The sequence below is a fragment of the Xiphias gladius genome, chromosome 9, assembly GCF_016859285.1.
Source record: "Xiphias gladius isolate SHS-SW01 ecotype Sanya breed wild chromosome 9, ASM1685928v1, whole genome shotgun sequence".
In the NCBI taxonomy this organism is placed as follows: domain Eukaryota; kingdom Metazoa; phylum Chordata; class Actinopteri; order Istiophoriformes; family Xiphiidae; genus Xiphias; species Xiphias gladius.
Genome location: NC_053408.1, coordinates 4176864 through 4199513, shown reverse-complemented (window position 1 = coordinate 4199513; position 22650 = coordinate 4176864). Strand labels below are relative to the sequence as shown.

The 22650-nt window shown below is 43.5% G+C and overlaps 1 protein-coding gene across 1 annotated transcript in view; it reads right to left on the bottom strand.

Moving 5' to 3' along the window:
* Positions 1-22650, bottom strand: part of myo1d (myosin 1D) — a 104907-nt gene that overhangs the window by 9565 nt on the left and 72692 nt on the right. Inside the window, exon 21 of the mRNA XM_040134850.1 lies at positions 19725-19879. Coding sequence (XP_039990784.1) covers positions 19725-19879 — 155 coding nt within the window. The remainder of the gene's footprint in view (positions 1-19724; positions 19880-22650) is intronic.

Below are 22650 nucleotides of genomic sequence, written 5' to 3'. Positions count from 1 at the left end.
AAGTATGAGGATGTTTTCTGCTTTTTTTCCCCAGTTCCTGAAGTGTGATTAAGACAACAGGGATCAGCCCCTTTTCCTCCTGATCATCAATCAATTTTAAACACGATCAGATAAATGTATTGTGTTATATACAGCTTATATTTACATTTACATCCTCATGTCACCTTCACATGTCGTGTGATGAAGTGTTGAGAAACGTGTTAACGCCTTGTGAGGGTTGACTCCGACAGCGCCCGACAACTGTTTGACTGCCGACTTTTTTGACCGTGCACTTTTTAACCCTCGTGCACGAGGGTCAAAATAGCGCTGTCCCTTGAATTCATGTCTGACACAATGGACTTTGGCTGATGTGAGGCATCCATTTCGGTTTGCTTTTCTCAGACACTTCCGGCTTTAATTAACCCGGGTATGTCAGAACCTTCAGGACAGTCTGTCTGTCGATGCGTCAGCTCCCACGTGACATGAATGTGGTGTTACAAATGGCTGCGGTATGTTTAGGTATTAGGCTAGAGATGGTCAAGTTCAGGTCTGGGTTTTGAAAGGCTCAGTTTCCCGGGTGTTAATCGCGCGACTGTCATCGTTGTCCAAACAACTTCTCCCTAGATTAAACTTCGTTTTGATTTCCTATTTCTACTCAAAGACAATATCTACATGTTTTACACAAAGAGACATTAAAAGTAGAGGGAGGATGAAGAACGTCATTGTTCTAAGTCCACATTCCTGTGTCCCATCTCTCTTTTTTTCTTAAATTTCCCTCCTTCCACGTAGCCAACCACTCAACTACATGGATCTGCATTTAACACCAGACCTGACACAGCGTCTCCTCCTCTCACTGTCACACTCTCTCTCCGGCTCACATGGCTGCAGCGCACATCTCACGTGCTCCTCTGTGCTGCATTCACACTGGAGACTGAATCGAAAGATGCACACAGAGCACGGAGGCGCACAAACACACGACACACACACACACACACACACACACACCTGCATCAGACTGAAAATAATCCTGAAAGGTGGAATAGTTCTCCTCCTGGAAGATGGTCACAAACAGAGAATGTGATATGAGGCATCTCCACCAGACTGGAAGGGTGAAAACTGTGATGGCCTCATCTGCCCCAGTTTAAAGGGGCCGGGGTTTGGACTGGTCCGGAGTGTGAAAACCGCCTAAGAGGCTGTCTGAGTGCAGTTCTTTAAGCAGCATCACTGCGCCCGAGCTGTAACGTTTTCAGATGTGGCGTCTGAGCAACAGAGACAATGCAGAGGGACTTAGAGCCACACGGGCAGAACAGGTAGATCTGACAGCGAGGTTGGTGTGTGGATGGGCCTGAGATACTGTAGCTGGGGGTTGACACAGATGCTTTGGCTCCGTTTTAAAAGACCGCTTAGTATCTAAAGAGGGCAGACATTATAATCAGTGTGAGTCTGTGGATAAATTCTGCATTAGGCAGCGTTGCCTCCTTGTCCTCCGACGGTTAAAACTTATTTTTCAAGCTTTTCACTGTCTTCTAAATAATTTGCTTCACATCTTCATATTTCCAATTGCGGTTTGCTGGGTTGACAAAAGGCATCTCATTCGGTGTTGTAGTGCTTGACAGCACAACTCCAAACTGGGAAGAGAGAATAATACAGAGAATAAAATGTTTAGAGGGAAGGGAAGAACCCCGAAGACCAGATCAGATGCAGCACTGAAAACCTCCTGTTACAACCATCTTGGGGTATTTCAGCAGGTTTATGGCATCATATTATACCACAAGGCAGCCTTTTGCTTGCAGTAAAGTCTAAGCTTTTAAAGTGCAGCAAGTCCGGGTGTGGAAGGCATCTTTTGGTCTCCCTTTCATCGCTCTTTCCCTTTCTCGGTTGTTCTTTTTCTTCTTGCTACAGACAAAAGAGCTGCACTCACAACGTGAGAGATTACTAAGTAGGTCATTTAAAAAAATGGGGTGAAAATGCACCGGCAGAAAAGAAAAAAAAAAAAAGGTATTGATTAAAATGTGTATGGAGTGGAAGAGATGGAGACGACGAAAGGAGCGAGGAAGAGAGAGGCCGATCTTTAGTATACGCTGAAGAAGTGGAGGTCAGCGGTGAAGCTGCCAAAGTGAGGCGTACGTCAGAGGGGTCTATACAGTGGCTGAGCATCGGTGCAAACAAAGAAGTGAGAGCTCATTAGCTGTGGACAAAGCGGGCACTGGATGACACCGTAAACCTGCTTGTCCATCACACTCTCGGACACGCGAGCTGCCATCCTCCTCTTGTACCGATGCGTTGTAGTAGCGCCGCACGCATCAGCCTTTACGGTACTGCGATTTCACTGGTGGGCAGAACTCCCACGAGGCCGCGTTTGAAGTCTGATCATACACGAAGAGTAAACACGAGCTAGGAGCACATCTCGCTGTTAATATGCTAGGCTAGTATTTTTGTTTCTTTATGCAAAGTAAGCGAGATCTGGGATGCTGCAGTGGGGGAATAGAGGCGCTGACTATAAAGCCCCCCCCCCGAGGGCCCCTGAAGTGTCTGGAATAAAATGATTATTGTGATCCTCAAGTGTGAATTTATAAATACTTTATACATTGAATTTCCCAGTCCTCTGGTTTTGGTTGAAATCTCTCAAATTGAAAACAAATACGTGATTCAGCAGCTGCTTTGTTATCTGATGAACACGAGGAACAAGCTGTCTCGGTTTTTTTTTATTTGAGTCTGCTCTCCTCCCTACACACAAAGACGTAACATCGATTCTCAACAGACTGATGGGAAAAACTGCCCATGGCAGCTAAATGGTTAAATCAGGCAAATGCCTCAAACATACAATTTCAATCAGTGGATATTATCCTGTAAATGAAACGGTTGCAGTGGGTCTGAGTTGTGCACTGTACGTCGAGACAATTATATATATTTTTGGCTGTATTTAAAAGGGGCATTCCACTGTTTTTTATTCCACTTCCATAAAGATGAGGGACTTGCAAGAGACAGATAAAAATTTAAAAATAAAAATAATACGTCAAAATTGGCGCTGCAAAAGCATGAAATAGCCTGACTTGAAATCTCTGGTATGGGTAAAGCACTCCCCATAATAATCCAGATACGGCATCTTTCCGTTGTCCCTCCCTGCCTTCGTAAGTGCCGGTGCCTTTTAAACTTATCTTGTAACTCCGGTTTTCTGTTAAAAACCGAGACAAGTAGCGTCATTTTTCTGAGACTCGACTACGCCCCTTCAAAGCCACAGAAGACGTACAAGTGGTTTTTTTCATGGGCTGTCTGGTTCCTCTGACTAGTAAACTGACTGACTGAATCAGAGACGAACAAAAAAAGCGACACCTGCTCCCAAACAGTGGTTAAACAGTATACTTTAAAATACTGTCTACAACACAAAGCAGGAGACAAAAGGTACAATATAAAATAGGCATGTAATAATAAATAAGAAAACGACCCAGGAATTGAACCAAATAAGCAATAACATAAGAAATATAAAAATTGAGACATTATTATTTTTTATCTATCATATCTATTGGTTCTCTCTCTGTATATTACTATCTCTCTGTGTATGAATGAAAAGATTAATGTTAGGCCTGAAAAGTTAGCTTCCCTGCCCTCGAGTTATCTCTTAACTAAACCCACTCAGGTTGGCCGCCGATCCCCGGGTCGGCAGTTCGATCCCCGGCTCCCCCCGAACCCAGGTTGTGTCAGGAAGGGCATCCGGCGTTAAAAATAAAAAAATCCTATGCCAAATCAAACATGCAGATGGTGATGCTCCGCTGTGGCGACCCCTAACGGGAGCAGGCTGCTGTCGTTACTGCTACACTCATGACTGAATTTGTCTGGTGAAAATGTCCCTGTAAATGTTATTTTATGTGTGTTCAACTGGAGTAAACTGTTTCTTGACCTGGTAGCTCTTCGGGCCATATTCTGCCGTGTAAAGCGTCTAATTCACTAAGAATTCCACACTGAATCAGACCCACTTAGCATTTTCAGGAATTAAGATGCTTCGACCAACTGCTGAACGGAAGACAAAAATAAAAAGCTTCTTCTGAAATGAGTGAATTTAGTGTGCATTAAATTAATACGTAAAGATGCTCACACGACATACATAACGAAAGGTTAAAGGTCTTCCAGCTGAGCCTGCTGAGGGCATGCACGTTAGAGACCCTAGCTCAGCCCTGACATGATAAAATTACATCATTTGCTGCTTTTATTGGACCTGATGGATCCCGTTCTGATCACTCAAAGAGTCGTTTCGGGGTGTTTGCAATTCCGTGAAAAATGAACAGATCGTTTTACAGCTGTCCCTTTTGTAATAACCGTCTCTTTCCGCGTCCGTACACGTCACGTGATCCTAAAATCGCTTCATAGCCCACCGTTTCCCCCGGAGGCTTGGCCAAGACTAACATCCTGCACTGAGAGCCCGTAATTCCATGCACCACCCCTCAGGAGAGCAGAAGATGGAGTAGAGGACAACATGCGAGCGGATCACTGGTCGGTTTGTCCACATGGCGCCTGGAGATACACTCTCCCCGTTTCCTTAGGACGGCGGGTGAATGGTAGTTATCAATACCGTGCCAGCTGTTCTCTCAGGGGTCCGGCGTTCACAGATGCCTCGGTTAAACAAAAGGGACACACTTCTCTCGTTTACATCTCTGCGTTTGAGAGATCAGTGGGACGTAAAACAGAACCGGAAATGTACAAAGCAAAGGCCTCTGTCTCTTGGGGGGGGGGTTGTAGCTGCTCCACAGATGGTGGAGGCTAACACACACTGCAGAGCCATAATAGCCACACAGCAGGAAGGTTAAACAAGTGTGTGTGTCTGTGTGTAGGAGGTCAGTCTCATTGTTCTTCCCTCTATACTGAGCTAAACCTTACCGATCAGCTACGTCTTTGGCCTTTCAGAGGGACTCTCCGCCATCTCAAGGCTGAATGGAGTTGGCTAAAAAACACGTTATGTAAATCAATAAGCTGGCACAGAGTGAGTGAAAACAGAAAAAGAAAGGCAGGCGGCCTCAATTAGTGGCTCATTACTGAAGGAATGGCCGCTCACTTCTCAAGTGGCTCCGCCTCCAGTTCTGTTCATTAAAGCCGATCAATGCATCAATCAAAGGTTCATCTATTCTCATCCACTGACACCTCACTGATTTCTGTTCAGTGGCAGGAAGGTTCGAATGCGAAGAGTGATTCACCATCGGGGGCGTGTTAAGTTTTACTTGAGCGAAACGGCTTCATAAAAGAATATAAAGAATAATGAGCCATCCACTTATCCATCCACTGCGCAGAACTTTCAGAGCGCCGGAGCTGGGAACAGTTACATGAACATGTGGCGCATGTGACGACACAAGTGACTCTCACCCTTTCAGTCACTGTGGTCGGTTTAAAAAAAAAAAAAAAAAAAAAGAACGCTCCGTCTTAAAAACAATCCAGATACAATCCACGACAGTGGTTTAGAACTATGACCTTAAAAATGCGCTTCCTCCGGGCGGGTGGGTGTTAAAAGAGTCATTTGAGGCCTGAAAAGGTAGTCGCCATAACTACCTAAGAATGTGAGAAAAATCTAATATTGCCTCACGCTGTTGCCGTGGAGGCTAGGAAAAGAGTTTTTTAAAGTCCCAATGTAACCTCTTGTAAACCCCCCCCAAAGTTTCTATTTTTCATAAACCCATGACTGAAATGGCCTCGTAAAAACGCCCTTGTAAATTTTTATTATTTCAACTGGTGATCAACTGGAGTAAAGAGTGTTTTGTCCCATGAACCAGTCACACTTAGTTCACCCCGAACACACTGAACTAATTCTACTTTAGTCAGGATTTGTGCCACTAATGAATTTAGACATTTATCCTTTTATTTGGTTACGTATATATAAAGTAACCAAAAAAAGATATGCATGTCATGAAAATATAGCTTTTAGAGACTTGATACGACTGAATGAACCTGAAGTTCTTTAGGCTTCTGAACACATAACGACCGTCGCTTTAAAGTCACACTGTAATGGTTTCTGAACTCCTTTGTGCTTTATCTGAGTCTCACAGTCAAAGGATCTCTTTGTGGAAAGCAGCCCCAGGTCAGCAGAGTTGATTTGCTCGGGGGCTGGATGTTACACAAGGTGGGATAAAAAGGAGAAATTAATGGATGAGGTGGAAGGATGTAGGGAGAAGGCAGCACGAGGCGGAACAACAAAGAGACGGACGTGTAACAAATGAGTGATGTGAAGGAGATTAAAGTATAGGAGTAAAGGGAGGTGAAGGGATGGGGAGGCGGAGATGGAGAGGGTCAGGAGGGGGAGATTAATGGCAGGTGGGAGAGTACGAGAGGAGGTAGGAACAGAAGCTGAATGAGGGAAAGGAACGGAGGTGGAAGGAGGGATATGAGAAGGGATCAAGGGAGGGAGAGAGGGAAAAAAAAAAGAGGAGGTGAGAGGGGGCTGAGGAGGGAGGAGAGATGTGTTGTGAGGCCAGTCATGATTGGCCTGACAGCGGGAGATGGTATGGCGCTGTTGCTGGGTGGAACATGTGTGTTTGGGTGGGGTGGTGGTGGTGGCGAGTGGGTGGGTGGGTGGGGGTTACGGGGTAAATGTGGAGGTCACCGATGAGATGGAAACTATAAAATATACAGGCTCCTACTGTATCATCTCAACTGCATGGCACTTAACTAATGCTTTCATCCACAGTGACAGTACGATGCGAGACTACAGTAAGTGCATACATTACGTACAGTGTGAGAGCGAAGCCCCTATGGGAACGCAGAGGCAGCTACTCTGCTAGCGTGCCGCCAAGTAGCAGATCAAATATAGCTCACACCAAAAGATCCACATGTATATAGATAAATATAGATATGCCTGTATATAGGCGTGTGTGTGTATGCCCCTTCCCATATGTCCCCTCCCATTTTGAATATTTTATACACACACACACACACACCCACACACACAGACACACCCACACACACCAAACACTATACAGAAGTTGATTTGGTTGATAAAAAAGGTGACCGTAGCCTAAACCAGCAGCGTCCATGGCATGAACATGCAGCGCTGCACAAATGATCAAAGAGCAACCCTGCAGGGAGCGGTGCAGATCATTTATGGACGGAGGGCTGTGGAGTATTAATGCAGCATGCAGACTGAAGTAGACCACATGTTGTACCTCACTCGGCAGCTGCGCAGCTTCACCTCCTCTTCCAGGCCGTTTGAGTTGCAAAGCAGGTCTCTTTTGTGTGACATTTACCATAATTACATCATTAGCACCTGCATTCATTCAGAGAGTCTATTTGTACTGTAAATAACAGTACTCGGTTGGAATGACATCTAACATTCCAGTTTGGGCGACGACTAACAATAATTTTCATTGCTGATAATCTGCCAAAGCTTTCCTCCACAAATCGATTCATCCCTTAGTCTATAAAATGTCAGGAAACGGTGGGATATGTCCTTCCCAGCCCAAAATCCAAAGATATCCATTTTAGTGGGACGTAAGACGAAGAAAAACAGCAGATCGTCACACCTGAGAAACTGAAACCACAAAATGGTTGATATTTTTGCCGAATCACTTATCAAAATAGGGTCTTTGTCTGTAAATACATTTTCCCAAATGCTTTGCCTGAGACCAAATAACAACCTCAACTACTGCTGCTACAAATCTATACTCTGCATATATATGTATTTGTATACAAACACCCAATCATTTACATGCCATGTTTAACTATATATATGCAAAATAAAGTTAAAATTCAATGAAAACCTAAAAATAAAACATTAAAAGTAACTGTTACATAAAAGATGAGGGTCTAATTTATGACATGAAACCACGAGGCAAATTTGCACCGAGCCTTTCAATTCAATTAGCACTCGCAATCTGTTTGTAATTAGTGTCTGATTTACTGAGACAGAAACTAATTATGTAATCAATGACAGGGACTGCGTTTAAATGTAGTTTTTATTTAAGGGGGAGCCTAACAGACAAAGTTCAGGGGTGGGATTTTGTCTGAGATCAGGAAGCTCAGAGAAGAAGAAGAAAAAAAAAAAAACTTCCTTAAATACAAACCTCATTAATGAAGTAACGACAGTCCAAATAATTTACTAAGGCTGCAATTAAACTTCAGAGGCAGAGAATTTTCCATGCAAAACTGATCCTTGCGAATGGTGTGGACTTCAGATGAAAGCCAGACTTTTATCTCTGCCCATTAGAATGCATTTCGAGAGGAGGCTTAAGAAATCTGTCCCCGAGTGCTGAATCTGTCAAAGGTTCCCAGCTAATTACATATGTTCAATCTTGTTCACATGTATCATGAGATTTCATGCATTACTGCGATGTAGGAGGATGTAATGACCTTCAGAGCAGCCGGCTGCACGGACGACTGCTGTGAAAGCTGATCCAACAGAACTATCGGAACTTTTCTGGTAACACACTAGGGCTGAAAGTAATTATTGTTATTATTCAGTTTGGTTTTTTGAATTATTCAATTTTTTTTTCAAGTGATCAATTAATTGCTTAGTCTTTAAATGTCAGAAAATAGAGAAAATTGTTCTTCAAGGTGCCCGAGGTGACATCTTCGAATTGCTTGGTTTGTATCATGAAGGGTATTAAAAACAAAGTAATTAACTATCAAATCAATTCATCGAAACAATGAATTGATCATCAAAATAGACGAGTAATTCCGTGTCAATCTACTGATCAGGTTATCGTTTCAGCGCCAGTTCACTATTCAGCCTTCCTTACACCTGACCCAGTTGTCTGTTACTTGTGCCCTGTGCCGGTGTCTTTGCTGAGCGTGTCTGACCTTGTGTGTGTGAGAGAGAGAGAGAGAAACGGAGAGAGAAAAGGTTGTTTGGCAATAATTCGGGGGCTGCGGCGGAAAAGTAGGTCAGACCAACTCGCATTATCACACGCTTTCCCTTCATTCACACAACCTCTGACACACGCCTAAGTCTCGTCTCTAATGTGTACTTAAGCAGTCAGCGGACATAAAAACACACCCTCACAGTCACAAAAACACACAAACACACACACTCTGGCCTGGCCAATCGCCATCCATCCCTCCACCCAGCCAGCCTCCTCCCCCGGGCTGCAGCACGGTGCCAATGAGACGGGCAGGACTCCCCGCTGGCCGACGTAACAATGACTCCGAGTGTGTGTGTGTGACTCTCTTTTATGTGTGTAGGAGAATTTTTGAACTCGCATTCAATTTGGCTTTGCAAATTGGAAGTTATATAATGAATATGCAGATAGATTATCCTTGAAGACCCTTTTGGTGACTACACAGAAGGCGGCAGAAGAAAAAATGACTGCGGCCTATACTAGTGTAAATACGATGCCTGGTTTTTGATACCATTTATTATTATTATTTTTTTTACATTTAACAAAAGAAGCCACAGTTCTTATGTGTGAAATACTGTCTAAACACAAGCAACTGTACAAGATATTGACCTAAGTTAAAGAGTCTCAAATTGGCAAAATTTTTAATTGAAAAGAGGAGCTGATCACAGAACAATTAACGTGTGTGTGGGCATTCTTTGACCTTGAGCCTGATTTTTCTTCTCGCCGACACATCTGTAAACATGTTGGGATGTGCGTGTAGAAACCGTGACGCAAAGAACAATTAAAGAAAATTACCGACATTGCGGTTCCTGAAATTGTCCCATAGTCGATGCTAAGGACGCAGCATGGTAACAATAATGTACAGTGGATTGACCTGCAGCTCTGTGGAGTAAAGCTGAAATAAAAGCTTGTGCTGTTTTCCTCTGATACATGTTTAATCTATCTCTCCATCCTTTTTATTTATCTCTTTCTTTCTTTCATATCTTTACATTCCTCTCATATTTTTCCTGTTCTATACTATTTGGTTGTGTTAGTATGCGGCTCTGTCTCTATCCCTTCTCTCTGTGTGTGGTCTTGGGACGAGATGTGCTGTTATTATCTTCAGCCAGCAGGGTTATTAATGGATGGCATACGTATCAGACAAACATGGATCCAATGGTTGCCATGGGAACTGCATCCGCAGCGCCCCAGAAAGGAGGGAGAGAGAGATACAGAGAGAGAGAGAGAGAGAGAGAGGAGGATGATGACGAGGAGGAGGAGGAGAATTGGAATGTGAAGTGAAAAACAAGAGGGGGAGGGGGAGGAGTAGCGGGGGGAGACGGATGGAGAAAGAGGAAATAGAGAGGGAGGGATGGAGAGAGAGGAGAAGAAAGAGGACCACTTCTATCAGTCTGAAATATTTGATTCAGCAGAAAGGTTGACCTTGGTGAGGGAGACAAAGGCAGCTTGGCTTTCTCCCCCTCTCTCCCTCTCTCCCTCCTATCACTTCTCTCTGCCACCGTCCCCCTCTCACCCTCTTTTGATCTTACCGTTATAAATGATGTTAATGCCATCGCCGGATATAACAGAAAATGCACTTCGACACATGAATTTGAACAACAGTTTGCGGTATTAAATATTCATTGGTCTCCGCTTGCAGCATTCTCTTGCAGCTAAAATACTCGGCATCAGATGTAATCCTTCCAAAAAAAAAAAAAAAAAAAAAAACAACTGCATGAATGGATGACCTTGTTTTTAATTAAAGCACCATACCAGTGTTTTAGCACATTTACTTCTAATCCCATGTCCTTCACATTGCAGCTAATCATTCTGCAAACTCCACCACCGTATTTTCAAAAATTGCATTTTTTTTATGTTATGTGCTCATGTGCTCCCCTTTCTAACTGGTCCCGGTATCGGCCATGACATGAAAGAGGCACATTATATGCTCATCTCTGTCAGTTTTATTGGAAAAGACTAGGTCAAAACCTAGCATGTGGCTGGACCCCCCCCTTCATCTGTTTGCTTGTCTCCTACTGTCTGTGCTCACATATACAGTAATATAATGGAGCCGAATTCCCAATGAAGCTGTTCTCATTTACACGTTTTTCTGTTTCTGTCGTCAGACAACGGAACGAGTATGAAACAGTGACTGAAACGCGGCTCGACAGGACGACCCGTTAACCAGCAGCCGCTTCCGAGCCAATTCCGAGCTGCCGCTCTGAAACCGCTAAAATCCTGGCTCTATACCCGCGATGCTGTTTGGCAAAAACCACAACACACGTGAGCTAAAGACGACGGCTGTGCCGGGATTTCAGAAACAGTTGGCGCCAATCCATTTTGAAAGAACAACGGCCGATGGGGAAACTGCAACACTCGGCTGGCGGACCAGTGGTATAACATCAGCACTCACGCGGCATTCGGCTGACCAATAGTGTGGCTTTATCACACACTAAGTCAGTTGGTCAGTCAGTCGGTCGCCGCTGTTGCGGTCCAGCCAAAAACATTGTTTTCCCTCTCTCGGTTACAATCATGCAGTGACAACGGGTTGCATATGCATTCTTTGTAGTGTCACATTTTACATGTTACATTATCATGGTGTGGCAATGCAACTGAATACCCTATTTTGGTTTGAGCCTGCTCAAACAAAAACAAAAAAACTTTGAAACCCAACCTTAGACACTTCACTTCCACACTGTAAGCTACTACTAATATAGTAATGTACCTCCACTGCTGTCAGTTGCGTGTTCCCAACCTCACAGTCTCTCTTCAAACTAAAAATCCCAAGAGAAAGTTAAACACGTAACTACAGTTTTGTGAATTCTAGATGCGGGGGTACCTCGATTTCCACCGCCTCGGGTAGTCAGGAGTTGATTTCTGTTTTAACAGCGAGGCGCTGCCTTGATTGGAGAGAAGGATGTGGCGCATGAGAAACATCAAGGATTTGTTTTTGGTCTACAGGACTCAATTACCCAATTTTTGTCCGGAAAAAGTCAAAGAAATACCTTTGCGATGAATACTACACATAAACCAGACTGGGACCAGAGCCAGTGGTTAAATAATAAAGCGATAATTCATTAGATCAAAAAAACAACAACAAATAACTCTTTCGGTTTTTGTGCACTGAACAAATCAGTAGCCTTTTTTTCCCCATCAATCTTGAAGAAGGGATTTTTTACGTGACTGTTCCAAGACTATGTGTGTACTCCAGAAGATCAAGGTGACAAATTTCATTATAGACTAGTTTTTCCTAGTTTTGGTGAGACAAAACATCAAATTTAAACAGTGCTACATACTGAAAATGATCCATCGTTTATTGACTTTTACTTACTTCTTCATTGTATAGAGTTTGATATCAGTTACTGGACAAGACAAGTGTTTCTGTGTGCTTACTTTAATTTTGCTTCTGTGTTTCGTTAGATGTGTAATGACTGAGCTCATACACCTTGAGGTGTCATTGTGGAGGAAAGTCTAAAAAGACCTCACTGGAATGATGTAACACTGACAGAAGGACTGGAAACCAACCTAAAAACGGTAGAGGAAAAAAAAAACAAACCCCACACCATAAAATCTTCAAAAAACTGTACCACATTTCAAAATGCTAAATGGTCAACGGACATGTAACATGATTTGCAGCTAAGGAGCCAAAACATGAAAAAAACACTTGTAAGGTTACAGAGTAAATTCAACGTCTGAAGTAAGACAGACGATAAAGCTCTAACGCAGATATTATGACGACAATGTACATCTCAGGCGAACACAACAAACTGGAAGTGAAATAAAAGAACGCAAAGCACACTGACGCCACCGTGTCTGCAGTGAGTCTGATGACCACAGCTCACTATTGCAGACTAATGTGATTCGTGATAGGGTTAATTGAACCACGAGATACAAAAGTAAATCAGATCCAACTTAAGCAGATCAATACGACTTCTTCTTCATACCCAATGTCTTCTAAATCTTTTTCTCCTTAAATGTCTCCCATTGTCTTCTGCCTCTTTTTTTTTAACACTTGATCCATTTTGCATTGTGTGTGGTCCCTTCCTCCCACCTCGATCTCACTCCTCCCCTCCCTCTTTGCTCACTATTCCTGACACACTCTCACTGACACTTTAGTTTCCCCTCTTCCTCCTTGGCTTTAGCAACCCCCCCCTCACAAGTTCCCTTCTGCAGTGTCAGGGGCAGACAGCGGGGAGGCTAAATGTTCAAGTCCTCAGAGGAGGGGGAGGGGGGCAGGAGCAGGGCGTAAACGGAATATGACCACATCACTCTGACAGATCAATGGGAGTGCTGTGCGCTGCACACTACTGCTGACTCACACTGTAGGAGGGGAAGGACGGGGCGAAGGGGGGAAGGAGAGGAAGAATGAGGGCGAGTGGGAGGTAAGACAGAAGAGGACAAAGTGTGGTGGTGGAGGTTAGAGGAGATTAAGACAGAGGAAGTATGAATGGATGGATGCAGCCATGCTTGAAGACAGATATGAGGGTGGTTAAATCTACAAACATCTGTCACTGACATGGATCCGGACAATTTACAGTAGAGGAAGGAGGGAGGGAGGGGTAGGGAAAGATGACCTCATGCGCATCATGGGCCTCAAGCCCCAGAATGAACCCTCAATGGCTGTTACAATTGACTGAGGGCGTTGGGACCCTCAACAGGTCACGAGATGAATGTAATTTGTCGCAATAATTCAACGAAAAAAAGCAAAATTCTGCCACGTGCAGCGTTGGTTTGTCAGTCTGTCGGTCAGGTCACTACTTTGGTTCAGACTGAATTATCCAAACAACTATTTGATGGATATCCACGACATTTCGCACAGACATTTATACTCAGCAGAGGACGAAGCCTAATCACTTTGGTGATCCCCCCCCGACTTTTCCCTCTAGCGCCACCATGGGGCTGACATTTCTGGTTTTTAGTGAAATGTCTCAACAACTACTGGATCGATCTGCAGATTGATTGTATGTTCAGCCATCAGTCCAAAATCCAAAGATATGTAATGTGAAGTTGTATAAAAAACAGAAAATCAGTAAGTCCACTCATTTGAAAAACTGGGATCAGCAAATGTTTGGCATTTTTGCTCAGTAAATTACTTACATCGCTATTTATTTATCAAAATTTTGGCTGGGTATTGAACCACAAAATGTGTTTGAAGTGTGGTAGACAGTGAGTATCTGTCAAGCACTAAAAGCTGGCATCGAGTGTCCGCTCAGATTCATCATGTTTGAGATTTCCTGATTTCAATCAAAACCGTGAAAGTGTTAGACCATTTTACTTGAGCTAAGTTTTCGTACAGCATTTTCTGATTGGACAACATTTAACACTGAAGGTTTGTTTTTCTGGTTCAATAGAAAAATCACGCATATATTTCTCAAAGTAGGGTTTTGGAAAAAGTATAGTTTCAGTATCTGTACCGAAAGTCAGGCACTGTATTATACTGGCACAGCGAAAAATTTAAAATGATGCCCAGCCCTTATCAAAATTGTTGTCAATAAATTTTCGGTCCATCAACTGATCGTTTCAAAACCATCAATCGACTCGATGCACAAACACGCACACAGGACAGCAGCCAAGGGTTAACTAAGTCCTGTCAATGACTCCAGTCTCTCCCCCACACACACACACACACACACACACACACACACACACACACACACACACACACACACGCACGCACGCACTAACGAAACAATCAATCTAGTGCACAGGGTTTTTCATTAGTCACTGTGGACACTGTCAGCAGTGGTAGCCGTTGGTGGAGCCAAAACCAAGCTGTTGCTACAGAAACAACCCACAGTGCTTTCCCAGGAAACCAATTCCGCCTGCTTTCACTACACGGGAAATACAATGACAAGAAGACAGAGGAGATTATGTGACTGGGGGAGTCACAACGGTCGGTTATGACTGACAGACACGCAGGGGAGGGAGTAAGGGAGAGAAAATGAGCCCTTTGGCTGTAAACCACACATTTTGCACAACGATTACATGATCTAAACGTATCTAAGGTTACTTTGACCTGTCAAAAGAAATTCCACGTTTCTTGCCTATAAGTAAGAAGAATCGGCATAGGTGTGATGTTATGTTACATTTGACGGAGCGAAAGCTTTAAAACCGAAGTTTGCCACCTCCGACAACTGAGGATGTGGATGAATAATTCAACACTAAGCTATTTTTGCGCGCAGATCTCAGCGGGGGAAGTGTGAGGCGGAGCTGCGATGTGTGTGTGATGCAGCACTGACTAAGAAATAAACCAGCAGACATGCTGGAAAACTGAATGAGAATAAATAAAAATGATTAATGATGAAGTAAAAAAAAACAAAAAAAAAAATCACAAGACAACTCAAACATTGTATATTCAACCTCAGTATATCACTTTTAAACTTTGTCTTCTGAGGATCGTTAAGCCAGTTAGGGGTTAAACTTCTTGCTAAAGGGCACGGCAGTTGTCGTAGAGATATTAATTTCTCCTCTTTGTCCTCAGAGTGCAACTGGCAACTGTTTCTGCCGTCACAGTCTTACTCGTTACCGTTATGGTAAATGTTGCTCCTTAACTTGGCCTGAAACCTGAAACAACAGCTAGTCCTTTTTTAATCACACTATTAAATTATCTCTTCTTCTTATAGAAGAAAAGAAGAGACTGTGTGAAGCCAGTGGAAGGTAGCATTCTTTCTCCATCTAATTTAATCGTGAAGGGCTTTGTATCTTTTCTTTTGTAAAGTTTGACTGATTTTTTAATGGGGTTTTTTTTTTTTTTTGGGGTAACATTAATGCCTCTGTCTTGGCCAAATCTACCTTGCGAAGAACGTCTCAGACTTCAGTGGGACTTTCCTGGTTAAATAAAAATTACATTTTAAAATAATAAAAACGTACATTTATGGTATGTGAAAATTAGTATGTTTTGAGTGGTAAATACCTTCTATCCAAACCACAGAATTGAAATAAGAGCGTTGGAAGAAACAAATGAAGGTCAGGTGACCTTTATTTGTTCCTTCCGATCCCAAAAAACATTGTGCAATAACTAATTCATGTCATACTCACCACTCTCTGTCTCTTTTTAAACAGAAAATGCTGTTTTCATTCACTACTTTACCATTTTTTGATCGGTGTTAAGCTGTTAACTGTCAATGACAACGGTTCCTGTGCACATTTCACATTAAAAGCCTGCCAGGAAAGACGGGGATTATGCCACTTGGCCTGTTGGAAGGCTCTTAATGTGAAACATCTATGCGGGAAGTGTTGAGTTTCGCTGCCAGTGGTTTAACAGCAGTTGTAAAATGGCAAAGTGGAAGCATAATTATCAATAATTCGTGAATGAAAACAGAAACAAAGTCAGTGCAACAGTGAGGCATGACTCTGTTGTTGTACTGACAGAATTGATGCTGTGGAAATGAAGATTATCCTTCATGTATAAAGTCAATAAGTAAACATGGAGGAAGTGTTGAGTTAGTATTAACAGAAAAAAGAAAAAAGAAAAAAAAGCATCAACAGCAAATAAACAGAAACTCATCAGAAAACAGGGAGACGTTAAAATCTGATAAAACATACTCAGAAAACCGGGGTCCGTTAGGAATAAGGGGTCTGCTTCGAAGGTAAGCCCATTTAAATAAAGGCCAGGTTCTCCCATCTCACCAGTGGAGAAGTTACGGTAAACAATAGGAGAGGGTGGACTATACAGCACAGGATCTCGTGGATCGCCTCAATCTCTGACCGAGTGCGCAGAGATTTTATGCCTGACAGATGCAAGGTGTCTGCTCTGCTATCCTGGCAGCGGACAGCGTGCTGCAGTCGGCTGCATGTCAGCAGAGACACACACACACACACATGCGCACACAAGAGACGAAAGGCGGTGGCTCTGTCTCATCTAAATATAGGCCTCAACAGCAGCGCAGTCTTAAATATTTCATTGCCTCCTCTCCAGAAATGAAGAGTGGGGGAGCCAGGGGAGGAAAATGGAGAGACAGCGAGATGAAGAAGGTGGGGGGAGGGGGCTGGAATTGGTACAAAAGGGATATAGTCAAAAATAGGATGCGGAAAAAAGGCATGAAAGAGGGAGAGGGGAAAAGGAAGGATGGAGGAAGAAAGGGAGGAGGGAGGCTGAAGGCATGGGAATCTAATCCCCCCTCCTTTTTATGCAAAATAAGAATGAAGTATTTCTGAATGTCTCCAGACAACTGGTGCGTCATGGCTGATAAGAGGGTTATCTTCTTATGTACGCGTTGCCGAAATCTCGGAATCACTTCATTTTGAGGCAACTTGGTGTGGTATTGATAAGTTTCTGCTATTTCACAATTTAAACCTTTTCCGTCCTCAGCAAAGAAAAACCAAAAAAAAAAAAAAAACCCAAAACAGATTAATGCCAAGCAGATTTGGAAACTGTCAAAAACAAATCGCGCCTCGTGGAAATTCAAGTATCCAGACGCAGCCATGACAAGAGGAGGGTTTATTCCCAGAGGCAGCGTCATTCTGCTTTGGCCTGGCTGTCACTTGGAGGAGGATAAAGTGTTGCTTTGTCGCTGCTGTAAGCTGCCCCTCTCCCTGCTCGCTATTGTGCAGATTGTGCAGTGTGCAGCATGTTGAAGGAGAGATAAAGGTTAAAGCCACATCCACAGGGAGCTGCAGCAGTGGGACACTGCATGCAAGAGATCATACAGTGCGGACGCACGAGCACCAGCACGGTCGCACGCAGGCTGCCTCTCAGGAATCCCCCCCCATGCAGACACACGCGAATGCAGTCAAAGGCACAAGCCTGTTCGCGCATGCCGGCGCGCCCCTTTGTTCTGTCGGCGTTTCACAGTGATGGATGTGTCGGCACGCGGAGGGTCATTACGTGAGGCCCGGAGGAGGCCAATCTCAGCCCGACACATGCAGAGGAATGGGCTCCAGAATGCAACAAGACCCCATCACAGAATGGCAACGTTGGAGCACTTGCACACCCCCCTTACTCAGCGGCAAATCTACACACACACACACACACACACACCGAGATAAGCAGGTGCAGGCACATCTGTCTGAATGCACAAATACTCGCTCTCTCTCTCTCACCCACACACCCAGTCAGACACACAAAAGGAGACAAACACGCACAAATCAATACGTGTGCCAGACTATTGTGCACACGTCACTTCAATTATCAGTGAAATCAGCGATGCCAGAAATCTAAAAACGTGCTTTATCAAAACAGTGATCGCAGCAGCAGAAGACCAGAGCGATCAGATGAACCGAAAGGGTCAACCACCGACCCAAGTTACTGCAACCATTGTTTTTGTGGAAGTCTTTGACAATAAAAGAACGATTGTTTGCTTTTGGATTCACAGAGAGTTTGGGAGTCGACATTTTCTTCCACAGCTGCATCGCAGACAACCGGGACGGAGCAGCTGTGATGCCACCGGGAAATCTTTGAAGGGATGTTTTTGAAGCTCGGATCTGGGTTCTATGTTTCGCTGTCCCTGGAGCCAGAAAATCAAAATTTTGGCAAAGACGGGCAGTGCTGACGCTGCTTGCGTATTTTGGACTGGACATAATCACCCAGTCATTAGGTCTAAATAAAATCATGCACGGCCCACAGGACAAGTCCCTGAATGAAGCGGGAATGAGGGGAAATGCCAACAACGGCTACATCTAATTATTTTGAGTAGTCTTCCTGGAATTAATGACAAATCCAATCCAATGAGTCAAACAAGGGGCACTAGGCTAAAACGGGCACAAAAGGCCTAATTAGTACAGGAACTTTTTTCCCTGCGCAGTAAATAGTAGAAAGATAGGTGGCCTCCATGTGAATCTTTCTGACATCCACAGGCCTTTTCAGTCAACAAACATGACCCCGAAGGACTGGGGCGTTACTTACAATGCCTTTATGTGCCTCCCGATGTTTAACATTGTGGGGATTTTCTGATATTTCAATAGCATTTTGTTTTCTTTTTGTCTCTACACGGCCGTAAGCTTCTTTTCGTGTGTCTGTATGTGTTCAAGTGTAAGATACTGTTAGCCACGGTGACAGTCATCCCCTCCTGGGATTAAAACGCAGGACGGAAGTGGAACGAGAGTGGATGAACGAAAACCACTGAATTCACACACACCGTGTAAATCATTTCTTTGAAAGTTTTTGGAAGAAGAAGAAGAAGGAGAAAAAAAAAAACAATTCAAGGAGACAAGAGGTTCCTATTGATGTGTAGCTAAACCATGTTTAAGCTGCTTGTAATGACAAGGAAAGAATAACCATTAACACTGGGCTTAATATTGAGATAAAACACAATTAATAGCATGTGACAGCACTTTGATTTATTATATAACAGTATGCTGTTATACAACAGTATTCAGTTATATAATAAAGCAAAAATGCTTTTACATTAACCTCTCGCATGAACCGGAGGGTCAATTTTAACTAAATTACAAAAAGAAAAGGGAACTGAGGACGACTTGAGTTCAGCCTGATCTTACAGGAAGTGAGTGGGTGCCTCACTTTCCTGATGTTAAGCGGGAAAAAACAAGCAGACCACCCGCAGTGAGACGAACCTCAGGCGAACTGAAGTGAACTGTAGTTTCGGAGAGGAATACGAAAAAGGGACCGTCCTGAGGTGAACCTCGGTGAATTGCAAGGTAAGAAAGAGAGAGAGCGACGGCAGGATACAGGGATTACATTTAAGCGTGTAATCTGTATCTGTGTTTTTCTACCGCTTTGGAGGTTGGAAACAAAATTAATGCTCCCCTTCGCAGCATCCCGCCCCGAAGAGAGCTCTGAGCTCAGATTAAGTGAACGTTGGGGTTCAAGTGAGGACGGCTGGGACTGTGCTCTCTATCTGCCCCACAAGCCCCCGGCCACCGGTCCCGTCGGTCGATACCACACATCTGGGACAATACCACAGAATGTCCTTTTCAATCAGTTGTCATTTTAGACTGCATCTGGTTCTGTATGGGTGTGGACCACTGCACCCCACCCACCCACCCACCGCTTACCTCTTGAAGTGGCTAAGCAGGGTGCCAACCAGCTCCCCGATGCGGCTCTCACTGGCCGGGACCATGCCCTGCAGGCACACCACCAGATCCCTGCTGTCCTTGGTGTGGAACACGACCAGCTGGTCCTTCCCAGGGGACACGCTCAGTCCCGTCACCTGGGACAGACCAAGAGAGGGAGGGCACATGCAATTTAACACAGATAAACATGTGCACAGAGCCAACAGAGAAACACAAACATGTGCAAAGGCAGGGAAGTGTACTGAGGAACACATCACATAACCATCTGTATTGTAGATAAACACTAACTCAGCGTTTACACAGGCACAGATGCACATTGCATGTCAGGGGATTTGAGTTGGCGCAGCCCGAAGGACAGGAACATACTGGGGCTTCTGCACCCGGCTACAATTCATCGCCTCTCACATCCAAAGGAAGTAAAGGGAAGAGACCTGAGGAATACGGCGTATTCAGCAGATCTGTCGCGCACACAGGGCACTGAATCAACTCAACACGTTTCTGCACACATACATGCAAATCACTTCACCATCAGTAACAATCCATTGCTTTCCCTTTGCTCACTGTAAAAACGATGCAGACTGTCGTGGTTTATCTTTGATGGTGCATCTTGGATGATCAAACCCACAACCGAGTAAAATATCTAATTCTGTCTTGACTAAACACCCAAATGTGTGGTAGATAAAGAACACTGAGTCACAGTCATCATTTTGACTGGTATGAATGAAGGATTGATTGTAGTGTCAGATTCTAGACTACATCTATAGCATCTATAGTTACAGTAAAAAGTACAAGTCATTTCACTTTCTTGTGTGAAAGTTGCATTTATTTTTTTTTAAGTTGTTATGTTACATTACTGATTCCCCTCTGTTTGGAGGGGAATTAGTTTTTGACCGACAGCATCTGAGGACTAGGACTTACTCTTAACAAAAAACATAGACCTTATAATGACCTTATTAAAAATGACGTAACAGCGGTTAAGAAACTCAACGTGTATCATGCTGTGATGCTCTGATGAACTCGATCCTTTATTGATGACCTACATCGATAGAGTCGATTATATTTTAGATGCTTTCGCGGGTTTGAACCTGAAATTGGGGATACAGCACTTTGTCTTGAGGGCTGTTCATATGAGCTCGGCCAAAACAGACAGTCAAACAACTAAATAAAAGCCAGTATCTTGTGTCTATTGGTGCATGGGATTTCTCCCACTCAGGACTTAAGTCAGCGCTTGGAGCTTGGAGTAAGATTCATTGATCAGCATCCCCAAAGGACCAATCCCGTTTTTTCCAACCAGAGCCCCCCAAAAAACCACCAACCAGTTGCAGAGCAGGGCTAAAAGGGGGGGTTTTAGTTTTTTTTGGATTGTGTCCAGCTTCTCAAGTCTTCACACACAACACAGAAACAAATAACCTCACAGGTAAACACATCTCAGGAGGAAAAAGAGCCCAGCCTCATGTCTCAAACTCCCTATTCCTTTCTCCTTAATCCCCGTTTTCTCCGTCATACTCTCTTATCTCTCTTCCTTTCAGCCCAGCTCTCCTCTGTCTCCATTTATTGCTCTTTTAATTTGTCTTCATAAGCTGAACTCAGGCGGTGCATGTTGAGGAAACAGCCACAGGGCAGCCAGTCAGGTACATTAATATCCACTCAGCAGAGAGCAATGCCGAGGCAAATTCTCCATCCGGGGGGAGGACGGGCGGAGACAGGTCGCTACCTGCGGCTAAACCAGCAGCTAGCTTATTTAGCCCCAACGCGACGCCTGTGACTTCAGAAACACACAGTTCACGTATTCACCATGAATTAAAGCCTTGAGCAAAAACTCTCTGTCTAGCAATCCACCCGCAGTTAATTGCATGGAGCCGATTACATTTACATTTATATTAAAGGCTTAATTGATTGGAACGACAGTCGGTGTTCTAATGAGTCGGTTAATGATACATTCTGATTTGTTTCCTTGTCTCATTTTTTTTTGTTGTCTCGAGCCACCCAATCAGTTTTACCCAAAGTATGAAATCCATTAGAGGCATTTATCAGCCCAGCCATCTGTTCGGTCGCTCGTCTCTCCGACCCACACAAATCAGAAAAAAAAAAATAAAAAAATATCTGATGATACATTTCTTCAGTCCAACCTGGCAAAGAGTGGCTTAGACTGGGTTTGATTGTTCATTTGTGTTAACTAAAGGCCCTCTACGCACTGTGCGATACAGCAATCTTTTCAACATCAATTCTGATGCATGTTGTACTGTGCAATATATTCTTGACGCATTGCAACTATTTTGATAGCCACTGGTCATTTTTCAAGCAAAAATGCCAAAAGTTCCCTGGTTCCAGCTTCTCAATTTTCAAGATTTTCGACTTTTATTTTTCTTACGTGACAGTAAACTGAATGTGGACTGGGGCTTTTGACTGTTGGTCAGACAAAACAAGCAATTTGAAGATGCCGGCTCGGAGATGAGGAAATTGTTACTGGCATTTTTCACTGTTTGCTTACATTTTATATATATATTAAAAAAAAACAAGAAAATAGTGAGCAGATTAAACTAAAATGAAAATAATGCGGCCCTAAATATGACGTAAATGGAAAAAAAATGCAAACAGGGACAAGCCATCAACTTGTGCCCTTCATCTGTACTATTCTCATGTTTTGAAAATGCTAATTTAGTTAAAAAAAAAAAGGAAAAAATTGTGCTTAGCCAGTGTGCTGTAGATAATTTTATGACATGTTCCAGTTAGTGTGTTTTCGGTTCCTAGCAGCAGTCACATTGTAAGAATTTGGTCCTAAATCTACGAGAGTGCCAGAATTTTCACACTTGTCAGCTTTCATCTGGGACAGTATAAGGGCCTTTAGACACTTGTAAATGTCAGGAAAAAGCCTGATGAAGTGAGGAGCGAAACAAATTGCTCTTGT